Source organism: Polyodon spathula, chromosome 15 (genome assembly GCF_017654505.1).
Source record: "Polyodon spathula isolate WHYD16114869_AA chromosome 15, ASM1765450v1, whole genome shotgun sequence".
Classification (NCBI taxonomy): Eukaryota; Metazoa; Chordata; class Actinopteri; order Acipenseriformes; family Polyodontidae; genus Polyodon; species Polyodon spathula.
Window position 1 is genome coordinate 37,991,602 of NC_054548.1, and position 24,232 is coordinate 38,015,833.

Genomic DNA, 24,232 nt, shown 5'->3' on the forward strand with positions numbered 1-24,232 from the left:
TATAACGTGCCTTTTTGTTTAAACGGGAGGAGAGGAAAAATCTGCATGGAATGAAACATTTTGGGTCATACGTGCTTTTGAAATTCCTTGTCATACTGCATGATCAAAGACAATGTTGATTTGTAATTTCTATTTTTGCTAGTAAAAACATCTGGAAAGTGGAGCATATATATTACAGAACCGTGCCAGCTTTACACGCTTGCTTTTTTTATTTGCCATTAATTAAGTTATTTGGTTTTCTTTGTGATCATGTTTTGGAACATATGGAAAAGTGGTCTACTGTTGAAATTAATTTTGAATCGTTCTATTTAGGGATGGAAAATCTAGACTGAATTAACTTTCAGACTTAACTTTTATTATCTGGGACTATAAACCACACTGCTTATGTTTATAGACGTCTGTTTTAATTATTGAATATGTATTTATATTACACACTAATTACAAAATACGAATCACATTTATATTTACAAATACAAAAAAAGTTGAAAATCCACTCAAAACATCCTACAAAAGTTTAATTGTTATAGATCACGTTGTGTGTTAACTGTGCTTCAAATGTGTTTAGAACCGATGCAGTAATATAATAATCTCATTTGGGCAAATGTGTCCTGCTGCAACATAAGTGATATGCAGTTTGGGACAATGACATGGTTACAGTCAGGTATGGTACCGGGATGCAGACAGGAATGCGACACTAAGGGGCACTAGTGTGTTAGTGTGTGTGTGAATCATTTACTATCAGGTAAGCTTGGCTCATAGCTTATAGCAAGTTAGCACTAGTTTGTGAGCCAAAGGCACTTTTGTGGTTTTGAGAGCTCCTTCAAAAACTCTCTAATCAAAGAAGTATTGTTTCTTACCTCATCTGTTGAATTCCACACAGAGTGAACTCCTGGTCTCCATGTTGCTTATCAGGAGGAATCCTTTTCGGTGCCAAATCCCATGTCACTTCCTCCATAAAAGCCCATGTCATAACCAAGCATTGTACACATTTTTTTCTTGCATTTGCTTGGGTACAGAGGAATGGAGGTCTGCCTGGGCCTAAATTTAAAACCCGACCTTACCAAACAAAATCCGAACCCGACGAGACCCGACCATCTCCACAAATATATTCCTAACATACGCTAATGCAACCAAGTACCTTCAGTGTAGAGTATTCTTGGTTTCCAGTTAAAACATAAATAAATAAATAAATAAAAAAGCATTCAATTAAACTTCCTTTCCTAGTAATCCAACACTGCTTGATTTAAAAGAAGACAAAAACATGCTTCTTCAAAACTTACCATAAATACCCACAGAGAAGATGCTCTTGCAAATTCGTATACTCATTTAAGCTTATATCATATCAAACCACTAAATTAACGTTCAACAACAAATATTACACCACAACTATGGCTTTTAAAACAGCTACAGGACGAATACATCACTTTTCAGTGTGCCGCTGCAGAGATGAATTTCCCGTTTTTTTTCTGTCATATTTCAGTAACATTTTGCAAGATTTGCATTGTACAAAGCCACGTGGACTTTTATTATCACTGAATACAACAATGTTTCTCCAAACAGTGGATTTGGATGTAGCCTTTCCAGCAACGAAACGTTCCACTAATACACTCCTGTTGATATATTTTTTTTCTTTTTCTTTTTTTTTTTTTTAATAATTTTTTTGTTTTACTCCATCAGCCTATGTGCAGATGAAGCCGCTTTATATCGTGATTGTCGTGCAGGCAGTGTTTATGATATAAAGCGGGCCCTGATATAAACCAGGTTTCATGTTTTACTTTGACAGCATGTTACGAGTTTGAGAAAAAAAGAAAGAAAACTAACAGTGAATTAAAGAGCAGTGTTTTAATACTGTACACTGAGTCATTCTTTACATTTAAACAAATGCATATAGTTTACTACAGGACAAATACATTTTGTATCATTAACTGCAAATAAACAGTTTGTGTCTATCTAAAACTGAACTCAACTGTGGAATGAAGACTGACTGTTAAATGGTGACGTTGATGTTTTGCAACTGAACTGTATCCCATTAAGACAAAACACAAAGCATTTATTAACAGGCTGCACAAAATATCAGTTTATCAGCCGAGATGATTATTGGTTGTTAGTTACGTTGGAAATTTAAATATATCCTGTGATTACTTATAAAGCCCAGTGATGCAGCAATTGACAGGTTGCATAAACGAACAAGCAGGTTTGTGAGACGATATTAGGGAGGTAATTTTTCAAAGAACCAATGGTGCATGGCATGTGGTTTTTCAAAAATCGTGAAGCAGGAAGTGAGTTTTAGGAAGCACTTGCACACAGAAGAAGAACAAACTACTCACTTAAAAATAAAATACCATAATCCACTCACTGATAACACTAACCCGACCCGGGCCCGAACCATAATATACAAACTACACCCGACCCGAATCCGACACTTATTGTCATGCTTGGGTCAGGTAGCAAGGCTCTACGGAAGAAGTATAGACGATTTGCGTTTTTGTTTATTGTTTGTTTTTCATGAAAGCGTTATGCTTATTTTATGTAGCGACCTCCTCTCCACTTCGGTGGACAGTATGTAGCAGAGATCTGTGTTTAAATGTGTTAGATATCGAGATCACCAGCACAGGAGACAAGGGCTCCGTTGCTCCAGCTACGACCAGACAAAGCCGCTCATCCTGCTTAAACACAACATGCTGGGATCAGAACTACACAAGATGAGATGACAAAATAGTTTTTATACCAGCTATTCCAATGTTCTGACAAGGGTGCTACCATCTTTCCCTGTGGGAGTGGTTTAATATGTTTCCCTGCACAGTGAGAGAAGAAACAACACTGCACTACACTGATCAGCTGCTTCCAGTTGGTTAAGGTATGAAGGTTTTTTTTTTTTCTGTTCACAGGTGTGGTAGCCTGTAACTCTGCGACAGTGGTACCGCAACAAACATAGTAACAGGCGATTCGCTGTACTCTTTGCCTGCAGCGGCCGGTCCGCTTGACGTCACCGACTCCTGCCTTGACGATGCTGTGCTGGAATACACAGTTGTGTATGTACGGATTCTGGTGCTGTGAGAGGGTTTTACCCTGTCCTAAACGCCAGAGTCCTGATGGGACAATTCCTGTAGCATCTATTGGTGCAAAGGACCAGAAAACCTCTAAAGTGTTCCCCATCTATGAGGTCTGGAGACCCAACGGGCTATACGGAGGAATCGCCTGCATACATGTATGCTGATGTTGAGATGAGAAGGTTTCACCTCTTGCAATGTAAAGACCCAGACTTAATCAGGTACCAGTCCCAAATAGATGAGTTTGGTTCTTGTACCAGTAAATAAATTCAAATTATAGGAGGCAGTCTTGAGACCTAATGGGCTATGTGTTTGCCCTGTACTGTTAGTCACAGTGTCAGATAATGCTGATGCTGTTTTAAGAGAGATTTCATCCTCTCAGCTTCAATAGCCAAACCTACCCTTTAACTCCTGTGGTCACCTTATATAAGGCATCTCTCAGATGAAGAAATAATAATAATAATAATAATAATAATAATAACAATATTGGTGAATCATTGCTTCAATCACCAAAGCTAAACATATGAGGATGTTTTCCCTAACAACGACTTGTTTGACTTCTTTCTGGCTACACCAGCTGAGGGTGGATTGACACTTATCTGGAGAAGGATTGCACAATCTCCTCATGCAACAGATATGTTAATAACTATAGGGTAGGTCAGCTATTATCAACACAAGCTGGGGGGGAGACTGTCTGCAGTTGAGCAGACGTCTACACCAGCTAGTATATACTAGCCATACACCAGAATATAAGGATTTTATCTAGAGGCTAAATGTTATACATTTGACACTAACGTCACAGCTTTGTCATCACGGTGTTATCAGATGAAGACATCCACATTCACAGCAGATGCACAAATCAAATTGCTGTCATTTGCCCCCCTCAAAGGGATTCCCTCTTGGCACTGGTCTAAAGGTTCCCCTGTTCAATATGAAGGAAGTGAGACAGGTGATCTATCCTGCTCAGGGGACCTTCAGTTTTCAGACCCATACTGATGGATGAAAAGAAATTCTGTTTGGGTGTGATCCAAGGTCGTTGCACTATTTGCAGTCTTTCTACCTACATTTATTATTGTACCTCAGGGTTCTACCTACCCTCCAACAGTGGTTCCCACCCCAGAGTGGCTAGTGTTTGGTGGGGCTACCACCTAAAACCCGCCAAGGAAATTAATTCGCAATTTAGGTTACCACAGTTTGGATCCTGGATACAGATAAGAAAAATGTCTACTCCGTTTCTAGTGACCGTGATCTTAAAACCAGGCAAAACTGTCTCCGAACAGACACGTTTAAACTGGATCTCATCCTGCATCAAGTTCTGTTGCAGACTTGGAAGGAAACCATCTTAAGGATCCATCAAAACATAATATGCCCAAACAGGACATCTGCCACGCTGCTACCTGGCCCTCTTCTGAGACCTTTATTAGCATTACAACTTTAATGTGTCTTGTTTTCATCCTACTTTTACTCATGTGTCTTCCTCTACTAAATTCTACAAAACACCCTCTTGTCTTAAATGCTTTGGTATGGTTCACTCTGTGTGGAGTTCATCAAATGAGGTAAGAAGACAAAGATTACCTGTAACATGTAGTTAGGATGATGAACTCCACACACCTATATCCAAACCTCCTTTCCTGTCTTTTGTATTTTGGAGATTTGGATAATGATTGCTTATGATTTAGGCTTTTATGGAGGAAGTGACATGGGCTTTGGTGCTGAAAAGGATTACATCAATGATCTCTGGGTAAGAAATCAGTTTGTTTCCTCATGACCAAGCAACATGGAGACCAGGAGTTCACTTTTTTGTGGAGTTCATCATCCTATGAAGAAACTGTATTACAGGTAATCTCTGTCTTATTGAAATAAGGTGTGCCAAGTCACACACAAACATTAACTTCAGCTTTGACCTCAGGGCTAGTGAAGAGTTATAAACTTAAATAAATACAAATCAATAGAAGCTCTGTCTTTAGTATTTTCTTGGGAGTTTCCTGTATAATTTCTGAATAACATGCACCAAGCTGGACCGGTGAGTAGGTTTTAACCTTGATCCAGTGCCAAGACGAGTAGGTAGAATTCCATCATCCTGGGAAATGTCTCTTGCTCTTCTTTTTAATTGCTGTTTTGAGGAGCACGTTTGCCTAAATGCCAAACCGCAAATCCCTAAAACACCTTTGTCTCAGCTTGCTTTGTCCCCTAGTAGTGCTTAAGTATACAGTAAACAATATCATTTGGTATGGTACATTTTGGTGCTGTTCTGCAGTGCTATTGATTTAACAAATTGGCAGCACATTTGTGATATTATAATGATTCAGAAGAATAGGGGGTTTTACAACATAGTATTCCCTTTGGCATGTATATGTTTGTACAAAGGCTTGTAGATGTGATTTTTCGATCACATCTAGTGAATTTTATCCAAATATAAGTGATAAGTTTATTTTGTTGCTTGGTATATAGTCTGTATTTCTAATTCAGAAGTAGTTCTCTTCACTTGTCTACATTTATAAGTACTGGGCTCCTTTAACCTTTAGTGGTTCATTTATTCAGCGCCCCTCAGGTGCGTCAGGTCCAATTTATTTTCACTCACGCTGTTTATTTTACATGTGCTGTTTTAAAAGTAATTTTATTCAAAGTAAAACAGGTTTAAAAGGCACTACATATCAACAGGGCACTCAATACTGCATCTCCAGCCCCGCCCCACCCCTTGTTCACTGTTCACATACCTCTTCATAGTCGTGCATCCTGATAAATCAAATCCTAATCACTCGTTTTATCACCAAACTCCTCAATAATGCTATCCAAGTCATTGTTTTATTGCTATCTCTGAAAGCTTGGCAAATGTTTGTGATAGTCTTTGAGCGCTGGATGCGGAAGCAGCTATCTTGTTTGTTTATGCCCGTGTTAGGTCTGTGGTGCAGGGACTATGTGTGTTGCTCAGATCCGCCCTTTTTTTTTTTTTTTTTTGTCTCCTATCAGTCTCACTCAGCCATTGAAAGGTTTTCTCTGCATTTTCTGGAGAAGAAACGACTGCAGACTTGTGTTTGATGTCTTTTTGATTATGTCAGACAGGGTCTGACATCAGACTGGAAAGGGAAAATTGTAATGTCGGACCTGGTCTGATATAGGACTGCAAAGTGTTAAATTATTATTACCCTCAGTCCCATGGAATATTTGCCAAGGGCTACTGAGACATTTACTTTATTTACGTTAAAAATCTAAAATCTCTTTGCTTTCCCTAAACTTTGGAACTGCTATATAAACTGAACAAATTAATACATTTTAATGCAGTTTTAGAGTTGCTTAAAACTAATGTTTATACTGTGTTTACAGATGCCTAATTGGATTGCTGAGTAATGGTTTGGGAGCTGAATATCCCTGCTTGTCTAGAAAGTGTGGTTTCAATTTTGTACCTTAGTATAATAAGCAGCTCTTTATCTGTGTTAAATCATCAAAAAAAAAAAAAAAAGAACTATATAAATTAATTAAAATAAGACGAGATAGTACAAATTAATTAAGCAGACCGGCCAAAACACCAATTCAGGTGAAGGATAAGTTTTTATTTATTTATTTATTTATTTATTTATTTATTTATTTATTTAATTTTTTTTGTTTGTTTTTTGAGCAGCTCTTCAATTACAAGAATAGGCTCTCACCATATCTGGGGCTCTGGGCTCCCAAAGTTTTCATGCCTACTACTGTTACCCATGGTAAGCAGTCTTTACTGTAACAACAGGAGGTCTCTAACACCCATTGCAGTTAGCCTTTCTACTTGAGACTGGTCGGCCAGTGTGCAATCAAAGAGGAGGCTAAGACACCTTGGCTGGGCTTTTTCTTTGAAGTCGACGACTTGGACCTCGTCTGAGAGAAGTGGTCTGGGCTTGAGCTGCTGGGGGACCAGAAGCAGTGCCCAAAGGGCGTTGCTGCAGGCAAATTCAATTGCTTCAATATGTGTGCACACACCACACATCCCAGTTTGGTAAAACAATCAGGCCTTATAGAGCTAATTAGATTGATGCAGATCGAACTTGCAGATTATATGGCATTGTAGCTTTGTGTGGGAAAATACTAGTTTTAAAGACATCTGATTGTTGGCCAAAAACCTGTTTCAGAAGAGACTGGAGCACTTTGTAGAACTTAGTTTGGCGAGTTTGAATCAGTAGGGATTTTTTATTATGATTAAGCATGTGTACAGCATAAGCAAACTGAAACCGTAACATAAAAACTCTAATGAACGTGATCATTTTGCTGTGTGTTTGTTGTGGGCCAGTCTTAGTGTTATTGTCTACCTCAATTTCAATTAGGTTAATAGTACTTGGCTGTTTTATATTTTAAAAAATAAACAAAAAAAAAATGATTTTCTGTTTAAATCCAAACACTACTCTCAAACCAGCCCAACAGTACTGTAATAATATCAGTTCACACGTTACACCGAAGCCCATGGCCTATACGATATGGCTAATTAAGCTCAGGTGTGACTAATTAAGCTTGTAGTAAAGCCTGAAATTGCTATGCAATGTGTGTCTATTGGTTTACTGAGCGTGTCTCAGTGCTGCCAGAGCATACAGTAGATGGTTGCTGCCAGCAACACAATCCCTATGAGACTCGGGCTAGTTGACTTCAGCTTGAAGCACGGCAGAGCTTCTGTGCTGCAGAGTGGCATGGGGAAATAAATAAATCAAGAGTTATTTCAAGTTTGGTTGAATCTGATGAGATCAAAGTGCCATGTGGTGGGGGGGTCAGGATCTGGATCATTAACACTGCACCTGATACCAACATAGTTAAAGCTGGCTGCAAACACCACAGCATTCAGTGTTTTTATAAACAAAGCACCAGCATCTGTGTTTTTTTTTTTTTTTTTTTTTTACATTTTCCATTGTCTTTGCAAGTCACCTGTCTGAAGATGAGCAAAAACACAGCCAATTTACTGCCTGAGCATTGACTGAAAAAGCATGCAGAGACTGTAGGAATGACAGATGAGTTTGAAGAAGTACCTCAATGAAGAGGGATAAAACAACTGCCAGCACAGCATCTGATGGTGGAAGAGATGTGTGCAAGCTTCAGAATATCTAATGAGACAAAAAAGCAAGACCCAGAGCTTAAAAAAACTAGAAAATTCAAGCCAATTTGGACCACTAACTTGTTTGCCATTGTTTTGAGCTAGGGGCTTACCAGATTTGGGTTGTGTGACAAATGCCAGTTTACACAATTTACCATCCTGTACATCAGTGTTTGCTGGCATCGTTGCAAGACAGCTATTGATGTTATGGTATTCAACTTGACAAGATGTAATAGCTAGCTTGACGAGATGTGATCTGTGGAGGTCAGAGTAATCCCAGCGTTAATACAACTCCACCCATACGCTGACTTAAGTATGAGGCAGTTCCAGGCAAAATCACTTTAAGTGGGTTGAAATATAATCAAGAGAAAATTTCTCTCCAAGTGGCACTGCATTTTTTTTTTTTCCCAGTCAGTATTTACAATGGAGATCTTTATAAAGGCATATACATGTTCTATATTTATGAACATTAAACAGTTTCCCAGTATAATCCAGTTATCATATTGTGAAGGCTAAAAATAAATAAGACAAAAAACTCATCTGGCAGATTTATTTATTTCATATTTCTCATTGTTCATATTGGACTTAAATAATAGGCTTCCTGTTGAGATGAATTATTTACTGCAGTTAGTCATTTAACCTTTTACTGTTTCATTTATTAATCTACATGTTGGCAAGCTGTGATTGCTGCCTTGTAACATCCAGAGGATTACATTAATGACATCCGTACACTTAATCAAAAGGAGAGGTTACTTTTAAAATGGTTCTGAGATTGTAAATTAGATTTTAATGTATTCAGTTCCAAGATTCTTACATTCAAGCCTTCTTATGCCCAAGTGACTATCCTAATTGGTTCAGCAAGTACTTGATTGCATCATTCACGTTGATTTTAATCAGTTTGTCAGAATCAGTCTAGCTGATGCAGTATCCCTTCTTGAAGTTTTCATCTAAGCTAGGTTACATTTCATTAAAAACAAAACAAAACAAAAAAAAAAAAAAAACACATTTTACACATTACTTCAAGCTTTCCCAATGCAGTAGAGGTATTATTCAGACTTAAAGTGGCAGGTTTTCATACAGGGTTGCAAGCGGTATCTTGCTCAGTAGGCTTATTTTCAGCAAAGATGAAACAAAAGCATTTTTTTCCCAATGCACACAGGACAAACTGAACACTATACAAGTATGTGGCAAGAACTGTTCTTTTCTAATAATGACAAGCTTTGCATGTCATCACATGATCTCTTTTAAACAACAGAAAACACACAAATGGTATATCAATAGTTCTTACACAGGGTTGTAGCAAATAAATTGTTACATTTCAAAAGGTTTTATTGATGTCCCTTTTTCCAGAAATTAGACTTTGTATGACAGAAAAGCTTACTGTGTTAATAGTAATCCATTTAATTTCTGTCAGACAAACCCCATTTTTCAGCCTTTTCAGCAACAGTCTGGATTTTCATTGACATAGTACAGAATAATTTCCATTCATTTTCAGTTTGATATTTCTGCATCTGTTTTACATTTTCCTTCAAATTCAGGAAAACAGTGTTACCGGTTCCAGACTTTGTGTAAAATAAGTGTTATGCTTTAAAAATGTATTTGAGTTTCAACACAGATCAAATTAATACACATTTTGAATAGATATTATAGCCCTAAGCAATACAAGCACTAACGTAACATTTGAAGTCTGACCCAGTACCCCCTAATAAGATAGCAGCAATGTAAAATTGAAAAAAAAATAACAGAAGTATGGTATGTGCCTTAGGTGTAAGACCTGATTTTGTGCAGGAATAGGTAAGAGTCTGTACACAGTGCACTTTGGATAAAATGTGTCCTTTTTTGTATTAATATAACTAGAACCACGCAGCTAAAGTCTGGTTCAAGAACAGCATGGTGGCACTGCCAGCCAGACATTGCCTCAGTTTTGAGCCACGTACAAAACACAGATGCATACACTACCAAAGCACAGCAATCAAATCACTTTGTTTGCAAGAGCTCATTTTTGCCCTGATTTGGTTCAGCCTTCGAGTTAACGGGCTTTAGAAATATTATCCTGGAATGGACAGCTGTAATTTAAGGCTTAGAGAAGTCGTAAATCATTAAACAACCAAACCCACATAAAATACCATTCATAACTGTTAAAAAGCAGGCACATCCCCAATGTCCATTGACAGGAGAAGAATTCAAATAAATTAGCTGATAATTTGAATAGTGAAGCAACACACCTTTTTTTCTATAAGAAGAGACCAGCCGCATGAAGGATTTGGCTGAAAAACCGCTACTGGCATAAGATCCTAACGACAGTATATTATCTCTGAATCATTTTTAACAGGATGATGGATTCCAAGTTGCAAATCAAACAGATGTTAGCAGTTTGCTGATGTTTTCTAATAGCCTTTGTCATCTTTCCAGGAAATGCAGTAAGCAGAGTAGCGGGGGGCAGGGGGGTTGGAGGAGGATGATAATTTGTAGTTTTAGTGTAAACATGACAGTTACCAGACATCTCAGCACTTTCAGTCCTGTAAATATCCAGTTACTCATTAAAATACATTTCTGTGTAAAAAGTTTTCACTCCCCTGAGAAGAGTACAGTAATTCACAAAATATATACAGTATCTAGATTTTATCTATGCAGAGTAAAATGAAATACAGTAGATGCCACTTGTTAACAACCTATCGGTTCCCAGCAAAAAGTTGTCATTAACCGAGTTGCCTATAAGCGAAAAGCCCCCGTTTTCAACTGTATTTATATGGAACAACGATATATACTGTAGTTGTGCAAATATGGCACTGAAATAATTTTTAACACTAACATTTAAAACATGTAACATGAGAAACAGGAAAGGCATGTGTAAAACAAAAAAGGGGAGTATGCTTAAACAGTTTTACACAACAATGTACTACAATTGTCCTTACAATGAGTAAAGCAAACATAAAAAAAATATGCTTTGTACTTACAATCAATTCTAAAGAGCACAGTTTTAAAATAAGAAATTGTCAGTTGTCTGCTTTTTACAATGTACCACCTTCCGCTGTAAATCCATCTTAATTTTGCATGCAGCTTCAAAGCCACGATTCTGCCTCAGTCCGCCGCAGTTGCAGAGTCAGTGTACTATAAAACCTGCATGAAGTATGCGGATAAATCATGCAATCTGGCAACTAGTATGAAGTTGTCAATAAGTGGCGTGCAGTTGCGAATATCAGAATTCGATTAACATTAAGGTCTATGAGGTGGGATTGGTTCCTGGGAAAATGATAATAACCGAAAGTTGTCTTTATCAGGACTGCTAATAACCGGCATCTACTGTGTTAAAAACTTTTTTTGTTTTAGTTTGGAAATGCAGAACTGGCAACTGGGGACGGTTGGTTATTTCAGTGGCCTTGACAAACTATGATATGGTATGTCAAGAACAACTGTAGCCATCCAATATACTTTACAGGTAATTACTTTTAGTAAAACTGATAGCAGTGGTAAAATAAATGTTATAGCAGACTCAAAGGGCTTCAACTATTGAGCATTTTCGTCCTTTGCCTAACAATAATGGTACACAAAACAATACTTTTTAATTACAAAACATCCGCACTCTGACATCAGTTCCTTAATTCCTTTTTATACACAGAAGCATGCTGCTTTAGAAATGCAACAGACAGCAGAGATTTAGTGTTGTTGAAGTTTTGTGTGTTTGTTAGTAGAGCACATGGAAAATAGCCCAATAAACCTGTATATTTTTTTTTAATTGTGCATTTGTGTACATGAGGGGTGACTGCTTTACACCCTCCGTCTTGATGTACAGTACTGACAGATTGTTTCCCATATACCCATACAATACCGGGAGTCATGCTCCTCAGCTTCGTTTAATTGAATTTTGACAGTTCAAACCCTTTGCTCTCACAGACTGCTGATCCAATAGTGGGCTAAGGTACTAACCGCTGGATAGAGGAGAGCACACAGATATTCCAGTCACAGTCTTGCACAGCGGGAAAATCATCTACATAGTGCCTAAAAGGAGGTTTCACAGGAATTACAAGAGATAAAGGGCTCCTGTGTTTTTTAAGACTAAAACTAGTTAGTATTTAAAATCCCTTCTGAAATATAGAGAATAAGGAGATTTAATACGCAATTTGACAAAACTGAAAAGAAAACCTAACAAAAGTGCCTGGTGTACATGTTGTTAACTTACAATAAGCAGACATGGTATCTTCACTCAAGTGATGTCCAATTAAATGCTTAGAGGTTTAAGAAGGAATTTGTCAGTTATCAGGGTTCAGGTTTCTTTCTGTATGTCTTGCTTTGATCTGAGGAGGAGGTTTGCTTGTTAATTCCTAGCCTTTCTGGTCTGAGGGACAGGGTCAGAGATGTTCATGGAGCTCAGCTCTACCAACCACAAAGCCCTTTGACAATCATTTTTTTTTTCTTCAAATTGCCACCAACTGACATAATTTACTGTTTGCTGGTGTTTGTTAATTTACTACTTACGAAAGATGAGGGACAATAGCGCTGGCTACAGTTGGGCAGGGTGCCAGCACACCTCAATCCTGACTTCTCAAGAAAACTGCCAGTTTTGCTTAATTGTGTGGTGATTATGTGACAAATTTCCCCTAGGGATTAAGCTGAGCTCACTATTCAACTTGTAATCAGCGCTAGGTTTTAACCCACATTCAGAGATCAAAAGCTAATGAAAAGTTATTGACATGTGTAAACTTGTAGGAATTTGGCACTACAGGGTGCAGCCTGTGCATGCTTTATCATTCAGTACTATCACTGCAGTGTCTTTATACAGTACTGTCATTACTGGATAATACAAAATAGCGGTCTAATGGAAAAACTGTTTCCAGTCTCCCTTCAGTGTGTTTTTTGTCACATTGATGCATCTCCCTGCCTGAATTGACATCTTTCCTGCAGAGGTCAAAAGGATAATTCATGTTCATTTACTTGAGGTTTTTCTCCAGTTACAGATGGGCTTTATCTTGTAATCAGCAACATCATTTGTATAATAATAATAATAATAATAATAATAATAATAATAATAATAATAATAATAATAATAGTCAAGTAGACAAAAGGTTTGCCTAATGCCTTCCCACACTGAACTTATGATTGGGTGTTTTGAAGTTAAATGCTAGTTTACATTTAACATCACAATAAACAAAACATTTTGTTGTAAAGATAGAATCATGAGTCAAGATATGTAAAAATAGAGATGTTGCTTACTTTACTTAAATCTTACTTTCAAGACATTATTTCACATCTAAAATAACTATTTTGAACCCAGTGGAGCAATAACTTGTTAGATGTAAATGTACATTATAGACGGTCCATTTCAAATTTATTGCTGAAACTCAAGACACATGAAAAGGAAGACAGAACAATTATTTTGAGAAATGGGGGAAATCCTAAATTTATGAGAACACAGAGTCCCTCAGGCAAACCCACATATTTATATATAGTACAGCTGCAAAACTAATTACAGGGATCTTAAATGGATTTGATCTTGTTAGTTTTTCATACATTTTTTTACTTGAAGAAACTGAATTATCTACATACAATAAAAAATACTTGACGTGCTACTTAAATTGGACAAGTAGGTCAGCTGAGAAGTTTGAGATAAGTTTTATAATCCCTCAAGTAGTACGTTACTGTCCTTTGTCAGTGCAGTCTGATTTAAACAGCATAATTGAGTTGTTAGTTGCCTTTATCTTCTCCTTTACCTACTGTAAAGTGCTCAGAGCAATTTGTGTGGTGGAATAGATAAACATTCTTCATTATTCTTTAATTTTCAGACAAGCCCAAAGGTTGTAAATTGGACTTAAGGTCTATCTATATATATATATATATATATAATATATATATATATATATATATATATATATATATATATATATATATTATATATAAATATGGACTGGAGGAGGGCTGTAGTGGAAAATTATTGACCCGAGGGAAGACTATTGTTACGGACAGGGAGCTATAATTGCATCCTGGAGGTAACGGTAGTCTTGCCAAGGGGCATTTAATTTTCCACTATGGCTGAGTCTGCAGTACATATTTAATATATAAATCAGTCAAGAAAATAACATAAATACATTTTAAATATAGCCGATAAATACCGTATCTACTCGAGTAAAATTCGACACCCCCCCCCCCCCCCCCTCCCATCATTTTGAGGGCGAGATTCGCCTATAATTTTATTTTTCCTAAATATACGTATTAGATATCCTGATGGCATCTGCAAAAATAACAATATTATAAGCACTTCTACCTAGAATTGGCAGTTGTGTCATTGTGTCGCGTATTACAATACAGTTTTTTTTTTGTTTTTTTGTATAGCCTACAGTGGTATTGTTATAGTATACAAGCCCCACCCCCCCTTTCTTCCTAACCTGCATGGAAGTATGTATTTCAATGGAATGTGGGGGGTGGTGTGGTCCGGCTGTAATTCAATGAAACTGCACCTGTGTTTTATGTGACAGCTCCTGGATGTAAACAAACCTGGGATTTATTTTTTATATATATATATATATACTCTAATATATACTTCTCATGTGATAGCTCATGGATACCATATACCAGGGATTTTTTATACGTTATATATATTATATATATATATATATATATATATATATATATATATATATATAGAGAGAGAGAGAGAGAGAGAGAGAGAGAGAGAGAGAGAGAGAGAGAGAGAGATGTCACTGAATCATTTCCGCCAAATCTTGAGATGTTTTGGTTTTAAAGAAATTAGAAGCATTTGCTGTGGCAACGAGAGCAACAAGGATTTGCCCACAACAATGGAGGTGCTGCTGTTTCCCACAGAAGCATTATGCTGCAGGGTCACGCAATGGAAAAGGGAACTTGTTATTATTATTATAACCCTCTATAGCTTTCATGCTGCCACCGCAATCAGTAAATATAGACTTTTACTGTAAATTGTAGATTGGTTCATATGTTCAGTGTCAAAAGCGTTCCACAGGGATGCTGGCCCATGTTGACTCAGATGCTTCCCACTGTTGTGTCAAGTTGGCTGGTAGTGGATCTGTACTCCGACTAGCTCGTTCTATCTCGTTCTGAGATCTGGTGATTGGGCAGGCCACTGCAGTAAGCTGAATTCACTGTCATGTTCGTGGAACCATTCTTGGACAATCCTAGCCTTGTGGCATGGGGCATTAACCTGCTGGAAAAATCCATTAGCAGATGCATATACTGCTGCCATGAAGGGATGCACCTGATTGGCAGTGATGTTCAGATATCCTGTGGCATTCAAACATTGCTCCACTTTTATCAAGGGGCCCAATGTGTGCCATGAAAACACACCCCACACCATCACACCACCACCACCAGCCTGCAATGTTGACACATGGCATGATGGATGCATGTACTCATGTGGTTTTCTCCATACCCTAGTCCTCCCATCAGCGTGAAACAGCAGGAACTGGGATTCATCAGACCAGGCAATGTTGTTACAATCCTCCAGTGTTTTCGTTCCTTCGCCCACTGCAACTGCAGTTTCTTGTGTTTTGCTGAAAAAAGTGGAACTCTGTTAGGTCATACCCCATTCGTGTCAAGGTACGGCGAGTCGTGCATTCTTTTATGGGTCTTTTGGCACCAATGTTGTACTGGACTCAGTTGACTAACTGTAGCCCATCTGTTGCTCTGCACAATTTGTGTCAACCTCCTTTTGGCCTCTTACATCAATGAGCCGTTTTCGACCACTGGCCTGCCGTTGGCTGGATGTCCTTTGGGTGGTGGACCATCCTTGATACACACGGGAAACTGTTGAGGGTGAAAAATCCAGCAGCGTTGCAGTTCTTGACACACTCACACCTGCGTGCCTGGCACACACATACACACATATATATATATATATATATATATATATATATATATATATATATATATATATATATATATATATATATATATATATACACAGGATCAACAAAGCAGCTCTTCAGCATATATTTAAAAGTTTTAGGCAGCAAAAAGTAAGCATGCCAGATAATGCCTAGTGATCTCTACGGAAAGCCATCTGGGGAAAAAAAGTTGTGCTGCTTTAGAGTGAGCCAGACTCTCAAGGGACAGAAAAAAGGCAAGCACCTCATTCTGAAATGCCTCACTTAAACAGTACCCAACTGTTGTCTAGTGATTTTTATATAGATTGTATATATTATCAATACTCGAAGTTAACACATATTTGGTAGCATTTTGCTACCCAAAAAAGCATTTTTCTGATGCCTTATGTGGCAGTATATGACTGAACCTGAGTGAACACGTACATAATTACCGGTATTAGTTTTTTTTTTTTTTTTTAATTTATTTTTTTAAACACGTACCTTATTGGTATCTTTCATGAAGCCAGAAACCATTGCTATTACAGAACTTCTGCATTACTGAGGTTTGTACAGACTCATGTAGATAGGTGTGAGACCCACAATGCAAATCGTATTGTTTAGCCAGTGGAGTACAAATACAGTGTAGAACAAAGTGGATACAATTTAAAGGTATGAAGTTTATTATATAGACCAAAAGTAAAATGAAATAACTGTTAATAACATGATGATTTTATAAGATAACAGACAATGACCTAACAGGATATTAAGTTTATTCAGTGTCTATAAAATGCTAATTTAATCTTTCACGGAGACTATTTTGTTAATGCTAACTCTGGTTTCACCCATGCTAAAAATGAACACATAATAGGTAGATAATTATTTACCAAAATTCTGACTATTTTTTCAGCATATTTTATTTTTTGATTTTTTTAAATCTTGGTTGATGTCCTTTATTCTGTTATTACTGCTTAGTTAATTTCTTCAAAATTGTACAGCATTTAAAAATGCAGTGAAAAGGCAGGGTGGAAGCATACATATTCATGAACAAACCAGTTAGTATAACATGTTCCATGAATCTTTTAACTGTAGCAGTGCCACGGTGTAGTTAGCTTTTATTTTCAAATAGCTCGTTTGTGGTTGTAACCTTATAATTTATAAGGTCATACAATGCAGGATTCTACGAAATTGTGACACCTGCTACTTTTTTTTTTTTTTTTTTTTTTTTAATTGCTGTTTTTGTGTGTGTGTGATTGGTTAGTTATCGAAATCTCAGTCAACAACTGGACATAAGAGGATAATTTTGTAGCATTTAATTTGATGAAACATAACCTGGTTAACTGTACTGATGGCGTATCAAATGCTTAGATGACAAATATGGTTGCATTCTTGTAGAACTTAAGGGTAAAACAAAATACATTTCGACAAGGAATTGCACAGGTGTGCAGGATTTATTTAACACAAAACAAAGTAAACAAGTGGGTCATGTGATGCTACCAGCGATGGTAACTCACAGATGACACACACAAGACAGGCAGGCAGCAAGTCTCAATCGAGCACCTATCTGTAAACAATCATTTGATCAAACATAACAACTCCAAAAAGTACACAAAACAAACTTGTTTCTACATGTAAATTACACCACCACTAATTCCCCCTGTGGTATGTTTAAAAGAAAACAGTAAAGAAATGAAAAAGGAAAGAATGTACGCTTACATGCTGAATACGTTGATTGCGCCTCACGCCCGTTGCCTAGTTGGTAATAGGTAATCTTTGAATTAGTGATGTCTTTGAATTAGTCAACCATGGTGTTTGTTTTCACTGAGAGAATAACACACTTGACACTGGAGAAAGTTCAGTGTCAGTCCGTACTGAGGTTGTTGTATCCGGGTGGATCCTGTACGTGATCGTTCTTACTGGGCTAATTTGTATTGAAAAAAATAGGTTCTTGCTATTTGGATCGTTAAAAACGGGTACTCGTTATAAGAAGGGTTTTATACCTATATATATATATATATATATATATTATATATATATATATATATATATATATATCATATATATATATATATAATATTGCAAACACACACAGCAGCTTTTTGTTTTTCTGTCATTATGATTTAATCTGGACATCTGAACTTCAATGTTGCCTACAGTTATGCTTGCTGTAGGAGTAAACACATTTTTGTTTGCATTTTTTTTATTTTATTTTGTTCGGTTACTTTTAAAAACATGGTAACACTTTAAAATAATGGCCGCACATTCATAATGAATTCCGACTGAGTACAACAGGAATAACCCCTGGCTAGCTTACACACTTCCTTTGAATCTGAACCAATTCCTTTTAACTCAGACCTGTTAATTCATGTGGATTTAATTACCTGTATTCATTCCTTGTTCCTTTGTAACGCATTATGTTGTCCTTTCTCCCTGGATCACAATCATCCAGTGGGCGAGTAAGAGAATATGAATGCATGTCTGTTACATGTGATCAACATAATTTGTTATAAAGAAACATGGAATGAATATGGATAATTAAATCCACATGAATTAACAGGGCTGAATTCAAAATGAATTACTTTATAACTCAGGAAGTGCATAAGATATGCAGGTGTTATTCCTGTGGGATTCACCCAGAATTCATTTTGAATTTTCAGCCATTATTTAAAATTGTTACCAAAAACATGTCTGCCTGTGGTGGGGTGCACCGCCCCTGTGTGTATTTTTGTGTTTTATGTTTTATGTTGTGTGTTGGTGCACGGAGTATGGGTTATGTAGCACAGTGATTTAAAATGTATATTTGTATTTAGGCACAAGGATTGCACAATCACTTGCAGAGTAAAGTGTGTATTTGTATATGAGCACGGGGATATGTGTGTGGAATAGTGGGTGACAGGGAGGCAGTTAATCCTCCCTGTAAAAGCACGTGGGAATGTGGCTGGAGCTGTGAATTGATTGTGATTGTGAAATAAAATGATTAAATGATTAAAACTCCAGCCACAGGTGTATAAATAGAGTGAACACGGATGACACAAGGAAAGTGTGTTCAGGGAGAGAGAACGGGATTGAAGTGGAGCTGAGAATCAAAACTAGTAAAAAAAACAAAAAAAAAAAACAGTTGCTACCAGCATGGTACTTGTTGTATGTTTAGTGTTTGTCGTGTTTTGTCTGTTTGTTTTGGCCAACGTGCTGATTTTGTTTTCTGTGCAGTGTTTTGTTTTGTTCAACACGCACGCAGCACATTCATTTCACTCGCTGTGTGTTTCTTCCTGTTCTGATGTCGCCGCACAAGCCAGCTCGTCACAGTGTACTTTGCCGGGCATAAATTCTTCTACTTAGCATTATAGCAAGGCAGAAAGAACTTTAAATGTTTACAGCCTTCTGTTTTAGTAAAAAGTAAAAGTTAATTCAATATTAATTGTTATGCATTATGTTTAAATATTCTAGTTTTTTCTGTGCCAGATGTGTTCATTTGCACTTTGTGAGTCAGCTGTTCATTGGACAATATGTTCTACTGGGTAATTATTCTGAACTTGTCAGTTATTGGGGCAAGACAAATAATATAACCCAGTCTGGAAATGTGCTTACAAGTAATAGGACTGTGGCAATTGTGGTTCAGCATGTGAACAAAGGTATTGCTGACTGACCCAATTGCCATGCCAAGTAACTGTTAGAGGCAGTTTTTAGCAGTTAAGAAATCAGAGTGCCATTTCACAGAATGGGAACTAGCTCCCGTCTTCTGAACATATAATTCCTCTTTTGCAACCCATCTAGACTATACCAGACAGTCTTTAGTGCCTTGGTGTGCTGCCACACCCCTGAAAAACAGCTTCAACCACTTTAGCATGCTTGGGCTTCTGTCATCTTAAAGTGGAGATCAAATACTCGATTGCTGCTTGTTTGTGGATATAGGCCAATTTACATGAAAAAAGTTAAGTAATGAAAAGAGAAAAAAGGAATAGTGTGTCAAATGTGTCACACCTGAGACGTTCTGCATGTATTGCAATTGGCAGTTAAAGTTTTGTCAAAAAAATAAATACCTGTAGTTGTTGCCCTTCTGTAATGATTAAAATTTTTAGCTCCTCAGTTATGATTTTTGTGTTTGCTGGCCAAATTGACCCAAAACTTTAGTGTAAATCCCAGTTGTCGTCAGCAGAAAGCTTCTGGCATTAAGTTTCACATTGATAAGTAGCATCATTTTATATCATTTAAAGAAACAACAACAACAACAACAAAAAAAAAGATTAACACTAGCATTGCCATAGCCGCTTTTTGAATGGCTTTTGCAATTCAAATTTAAACATCTCCGTGTGTGTGAATATCTCATGCATGTCCGTTCTTAAGTGTTACTAAATATTTGAGTTAAATACCCATATAGTGTTTCAGCTGCAGAATCGTAAAAATGAATAAGTTATAACTTGCTTCTTCAACCACCAGGCCCACAGTTTACGTGGCATATTGAAATCAATACAATATAGCCGACAATTTAGTCTGGGCTTTATAATAAAATAAAATCCATTGTGAAAGAACATATTATATACTCCTGTCGTGCTGAAACACTAATGAAAGTCATTCTACACATTATTATTATTATTATTATTATTATTATTATTTTTATTTTTATTTTTATTATTATTATTTATTATTATTATTATTATTATTATTATTATTATTATTATTAATTTTATTAGCAGTTGTCACAAAGTATACACATTAAATCACAATACAGTGTGATATATCTACACTACTTTTTTCTCGTTGGCCTGTCCTCTGAATAGGGTTACCACTAACAGATCAAGCCATGCGAGCCCCCCTGCACTCCACTACACTCCTCAGGCAGAATGACTGTGCCACCCTGAGTGTGTACAGGTGTAAAAAATAAATAAATGTGCTTGTTCTAAGCTCTCTGCACAAATCAGTGACCATCAGGACTGATGTTAAACAAAAGCCAGAGACTGTTGCATTTGTAAAGTTATGAAAAGCCAGTCTCTGGCAAATGCTCTGGTACAGTTGAAACGCATGTTTTCTGCTTAGATTGTACTGAGAAAGCTGTAATAGAACTCTGAACAGACAGACAGAGCCTTTGAACTCTTTCACTCAAAGCGCTTTTACGTTGCATAAGTTATTTATGTTTTATAATTGTATGTGTGCTTACAGCTTTCTACACCTGTTTACACAGGTTTATTGTGTAAATTTTATTTTATTACAGTTTTTCATGTTTATGTATATGTGCTCTTTTTTGAAAAAAATAAGAAAAATGTTCAATGTAAGTACAGTGTTTCTGCTCTAAAAATATTATACATGATGTTCATAAATAAAAATATTAAGTTGTATCCGACTTTTCATTTTCATATCAAAGCCGTTTTAAAATGGCGGTGCACTTTTTATGGGTGCGGCGGTTGTATGTAGTCTGAAATCTCGGCAGTTCTAGTGTTAACCTACATGACCTATTCTGCTGCTGCTTAAACACTTCAAAGTAAATTCCAAGACTAACTGTAGTGCAAATATGTATCTCTGTTAGCCAATGTAAATGCTTTGGAATCTAACTGCCAGCCAAATGGAACATAAAAAGATTATGTTCAGTTACCATAGGAGTAGAGCTTATCTTATTTTGGCTGCATTGTTGCAGGAATCATTGTTCAGGTTGAATAATGATTTTCTAATTACTTGGTTCATTGCTATGAGTAAGGCTTCAATCTAAAATTGCCGTACTTAAATTTACATCTGAGAAACCTTGTCTAAAAAGCCCCCTTCATACTGGCACTCCTACCCAGGTCACAGTCCCGCATAGTGTGAAACCATGTAACTGGGTTGTACCCGGGTCACAGCAACCCACCTAAGGATGTAGGTCGACACACTTAGACTTTGGTTGAATGAGACAAAATGCATTACGGCTGTTGGTAAGCCGACAAAGAAACAAACAGCTACGCCTGTGTGAAGGTTTCACTTCCGCAAGGAACATTTCTGTTTGTTCTGTTTAGCCATATTTGTGTTTATTGAGACACAGCATGAGCCAGATTGCAGCAGGGATGAAGAAACATTTACTCTAATCAACATTTGGGCTGACGGTTCGATCCATAGACGCTTGGGTGGAAGCGAGCACAACAAACTGCTTCCGGGGCATTGATACGCACCTTGAGTACTTGAGTCTGTGACCTAGGTCTACCCTGCTTTATCAAACCCGCAGGACACCAGGTTCCGTTCCAGGTAGGTTGCGAATGGGATAGAGAATGCCAGGGTGAAAGGGACTTTAGTTACTGATCTTTGGAGTGTGGTATCTTGTGTATCATCCAGAGCTCAACTGATGCCTTAATATATTACATCTTATGACATCAGCCAGAGTTTGATAATCAGCTCACTCTGTTTTGCCTTACTGTTTGTTGAAGGTGTAACTTGGCACACTTTGATGGTTTGTTCAGGTTGAATGGCCTGTTTAATTTGGGTGCAGGTTTGTTTCTAAAAACAGGGCAATGTACTCATGTCTGTTTACCTTATTTTAAAAAGGATATTAATACAATAAATCTCCACAGATGGGAAAACCAATGTAGATGCAATGGCCACAGAGAATTAAAAAGAAAAAAAAAAAAGGTGACCATTTGGGCATGTAATCAGACAGATTTAAAAAATACTGCAAAAGAACAGCATTTCTTGAATATGCTTACTTATTTTTAAATGGTTATTTTCTTCTTCCTCCCTACAGTCTTGCGTGATGATTTCAGACAGAACCCTTCGGATGTGATGGTGGCAGCTGGTGAACCTGCAGTAATGGAGTGCCTGCCTCCTCGTGGGCACCCTGAGCCGACCATTTCCTGGAAAAAAGATGGAGTTCCAGTAGACGACAGAGATGAAAGAATTACAGTGAGTTCCAACTTTGATAGTCTGCTGTTTGTGAATACATTCACATAACTTATAAAAGACGCAGTTTAGGTAATTATTATGGGTGTGCCCGAGTCCAAGCACACACAAGTATCCATAACAAGTATAGGCATTATTTTTTTTCCCAAGGCTGTTTCTTCAGTTTGTGAGTGTGCTCGACTGTACAAATAATAATGTTTTCTTTTTTCAAAGAAAGTGATTATTGTTTAGAATATTTTGAAGTGATTTTATTTAGGGGTCAGGCTTGTTTTTAGTGTTTTTTTTTTTTTTTTTTATGCCTTTGTGTGATGTTTTTGTGCTGCGGTGTCTTTCAATTCAGTCTTCCTGGCATTGTTTTATAAACCAAAGTAATCTAATCGTTTTCCAGAAGGCATTTTTGTGGGCCTGATTTTATAAATTATTTTCGTTTTTATTTTATTTGAGATCAGGTGTGCAATTACATTTTGTATTAGTAGTACTGGCACAGGCCACGTAGACTATACTTAAGCTACATTCCTGTAAAATAACTAATAACTCCACTTTACTTTCCACGCACAAGCTATTGTTTGTTTTGCATTAGCTTTTTAATGGCAAAGATGTGTTCCACAAGATGTATGAATAGTTTTTTGGGAAGTTTTTGGTGCATGGTTTAATGGGCCATGTATTTCTTTCATTGCATATTACTTTCCAAAGTTCTGTGAGAACTCGTGTTTGTGCGCTTTTGAGGCTGCAGATTCATAAGCATACTTAGCTTAATATTAAAAAGTAGTATTTTCCTTTTTTGTACACAAGCATCTCTCCACCACAATAAATACCTCAAATCCCCAAGTAACACTAAAATAACAAATTGTATGTCTTGCAGATGTGTTCTCTGATTTGACCTCATCACACTTGGCTTAGTTCATCATACTTTACTATGTACTGTACACAAGCACCACCACCCCATCACAATAATTCCAAAAAATACTAGTAAATAAATGATAAAAAATAAATACATTTTTCAGATTTGCAATCTGGTCTAAGTGGTCTGTGCTTCACTGTGTAATCACAGCCCCAGCACAGACATCCCATATAATATCATAAAAAATGAGTTATTGTGGAACAAGAATTGAAATGACATATTAGGACTTGGAAACGATAAAAAGCACTGTAAACCCTTCATCGACGGCAAAGGGTGCAAATGCACCCCAGCGTTTTTAAAACAAACATGTATCTTAGCTCTATGTTAACTCTTTAGAGATAGCGGGTTATCTTTACATGTGATTATGCCTTATTTGCTATTTTGACACCAAGAACATTGTTGTAACTTGTAATTTGTAATTTGTGGGGTACATTTGTACCCCTTTCCACCATCTGAGGGTTACAAATAAAATACAATTTTCACATAGCAATCCACAATCACAGCTCATGGTTGTATTCAATATAGTATTCAATATATAACTGTTTAA

At 36.9% G+C, this 24,232-nt stretch overlaps 1 protein-coding gene across 4 annotated transcripts in view; it reads left to right on the plus strand.

Annotated features, from left to right (window-relative positions):
- The window catches only part of LOC121327923 (roundabout homolog 1-like), a 339,729-nt gene that overhangs the window by 263,478 nt on the left and 52,019 nt on the right, over nt 1-24,232 (plus strand). For all 4 annotated transcript variants that reach the window (XM_041272274.1, XM_041272277.1, XM_041272275.1 and 1 more), the window contains one exon: nt 22,630-22,787. In XM_041272274.1, the coding sequence (XP_041128208.1) occupies nt 22,630-22,787 (158 nt within the window). The remainder of the gene's footprint in view (nt 1-22,629; nt 22,788-24,232) is intronic.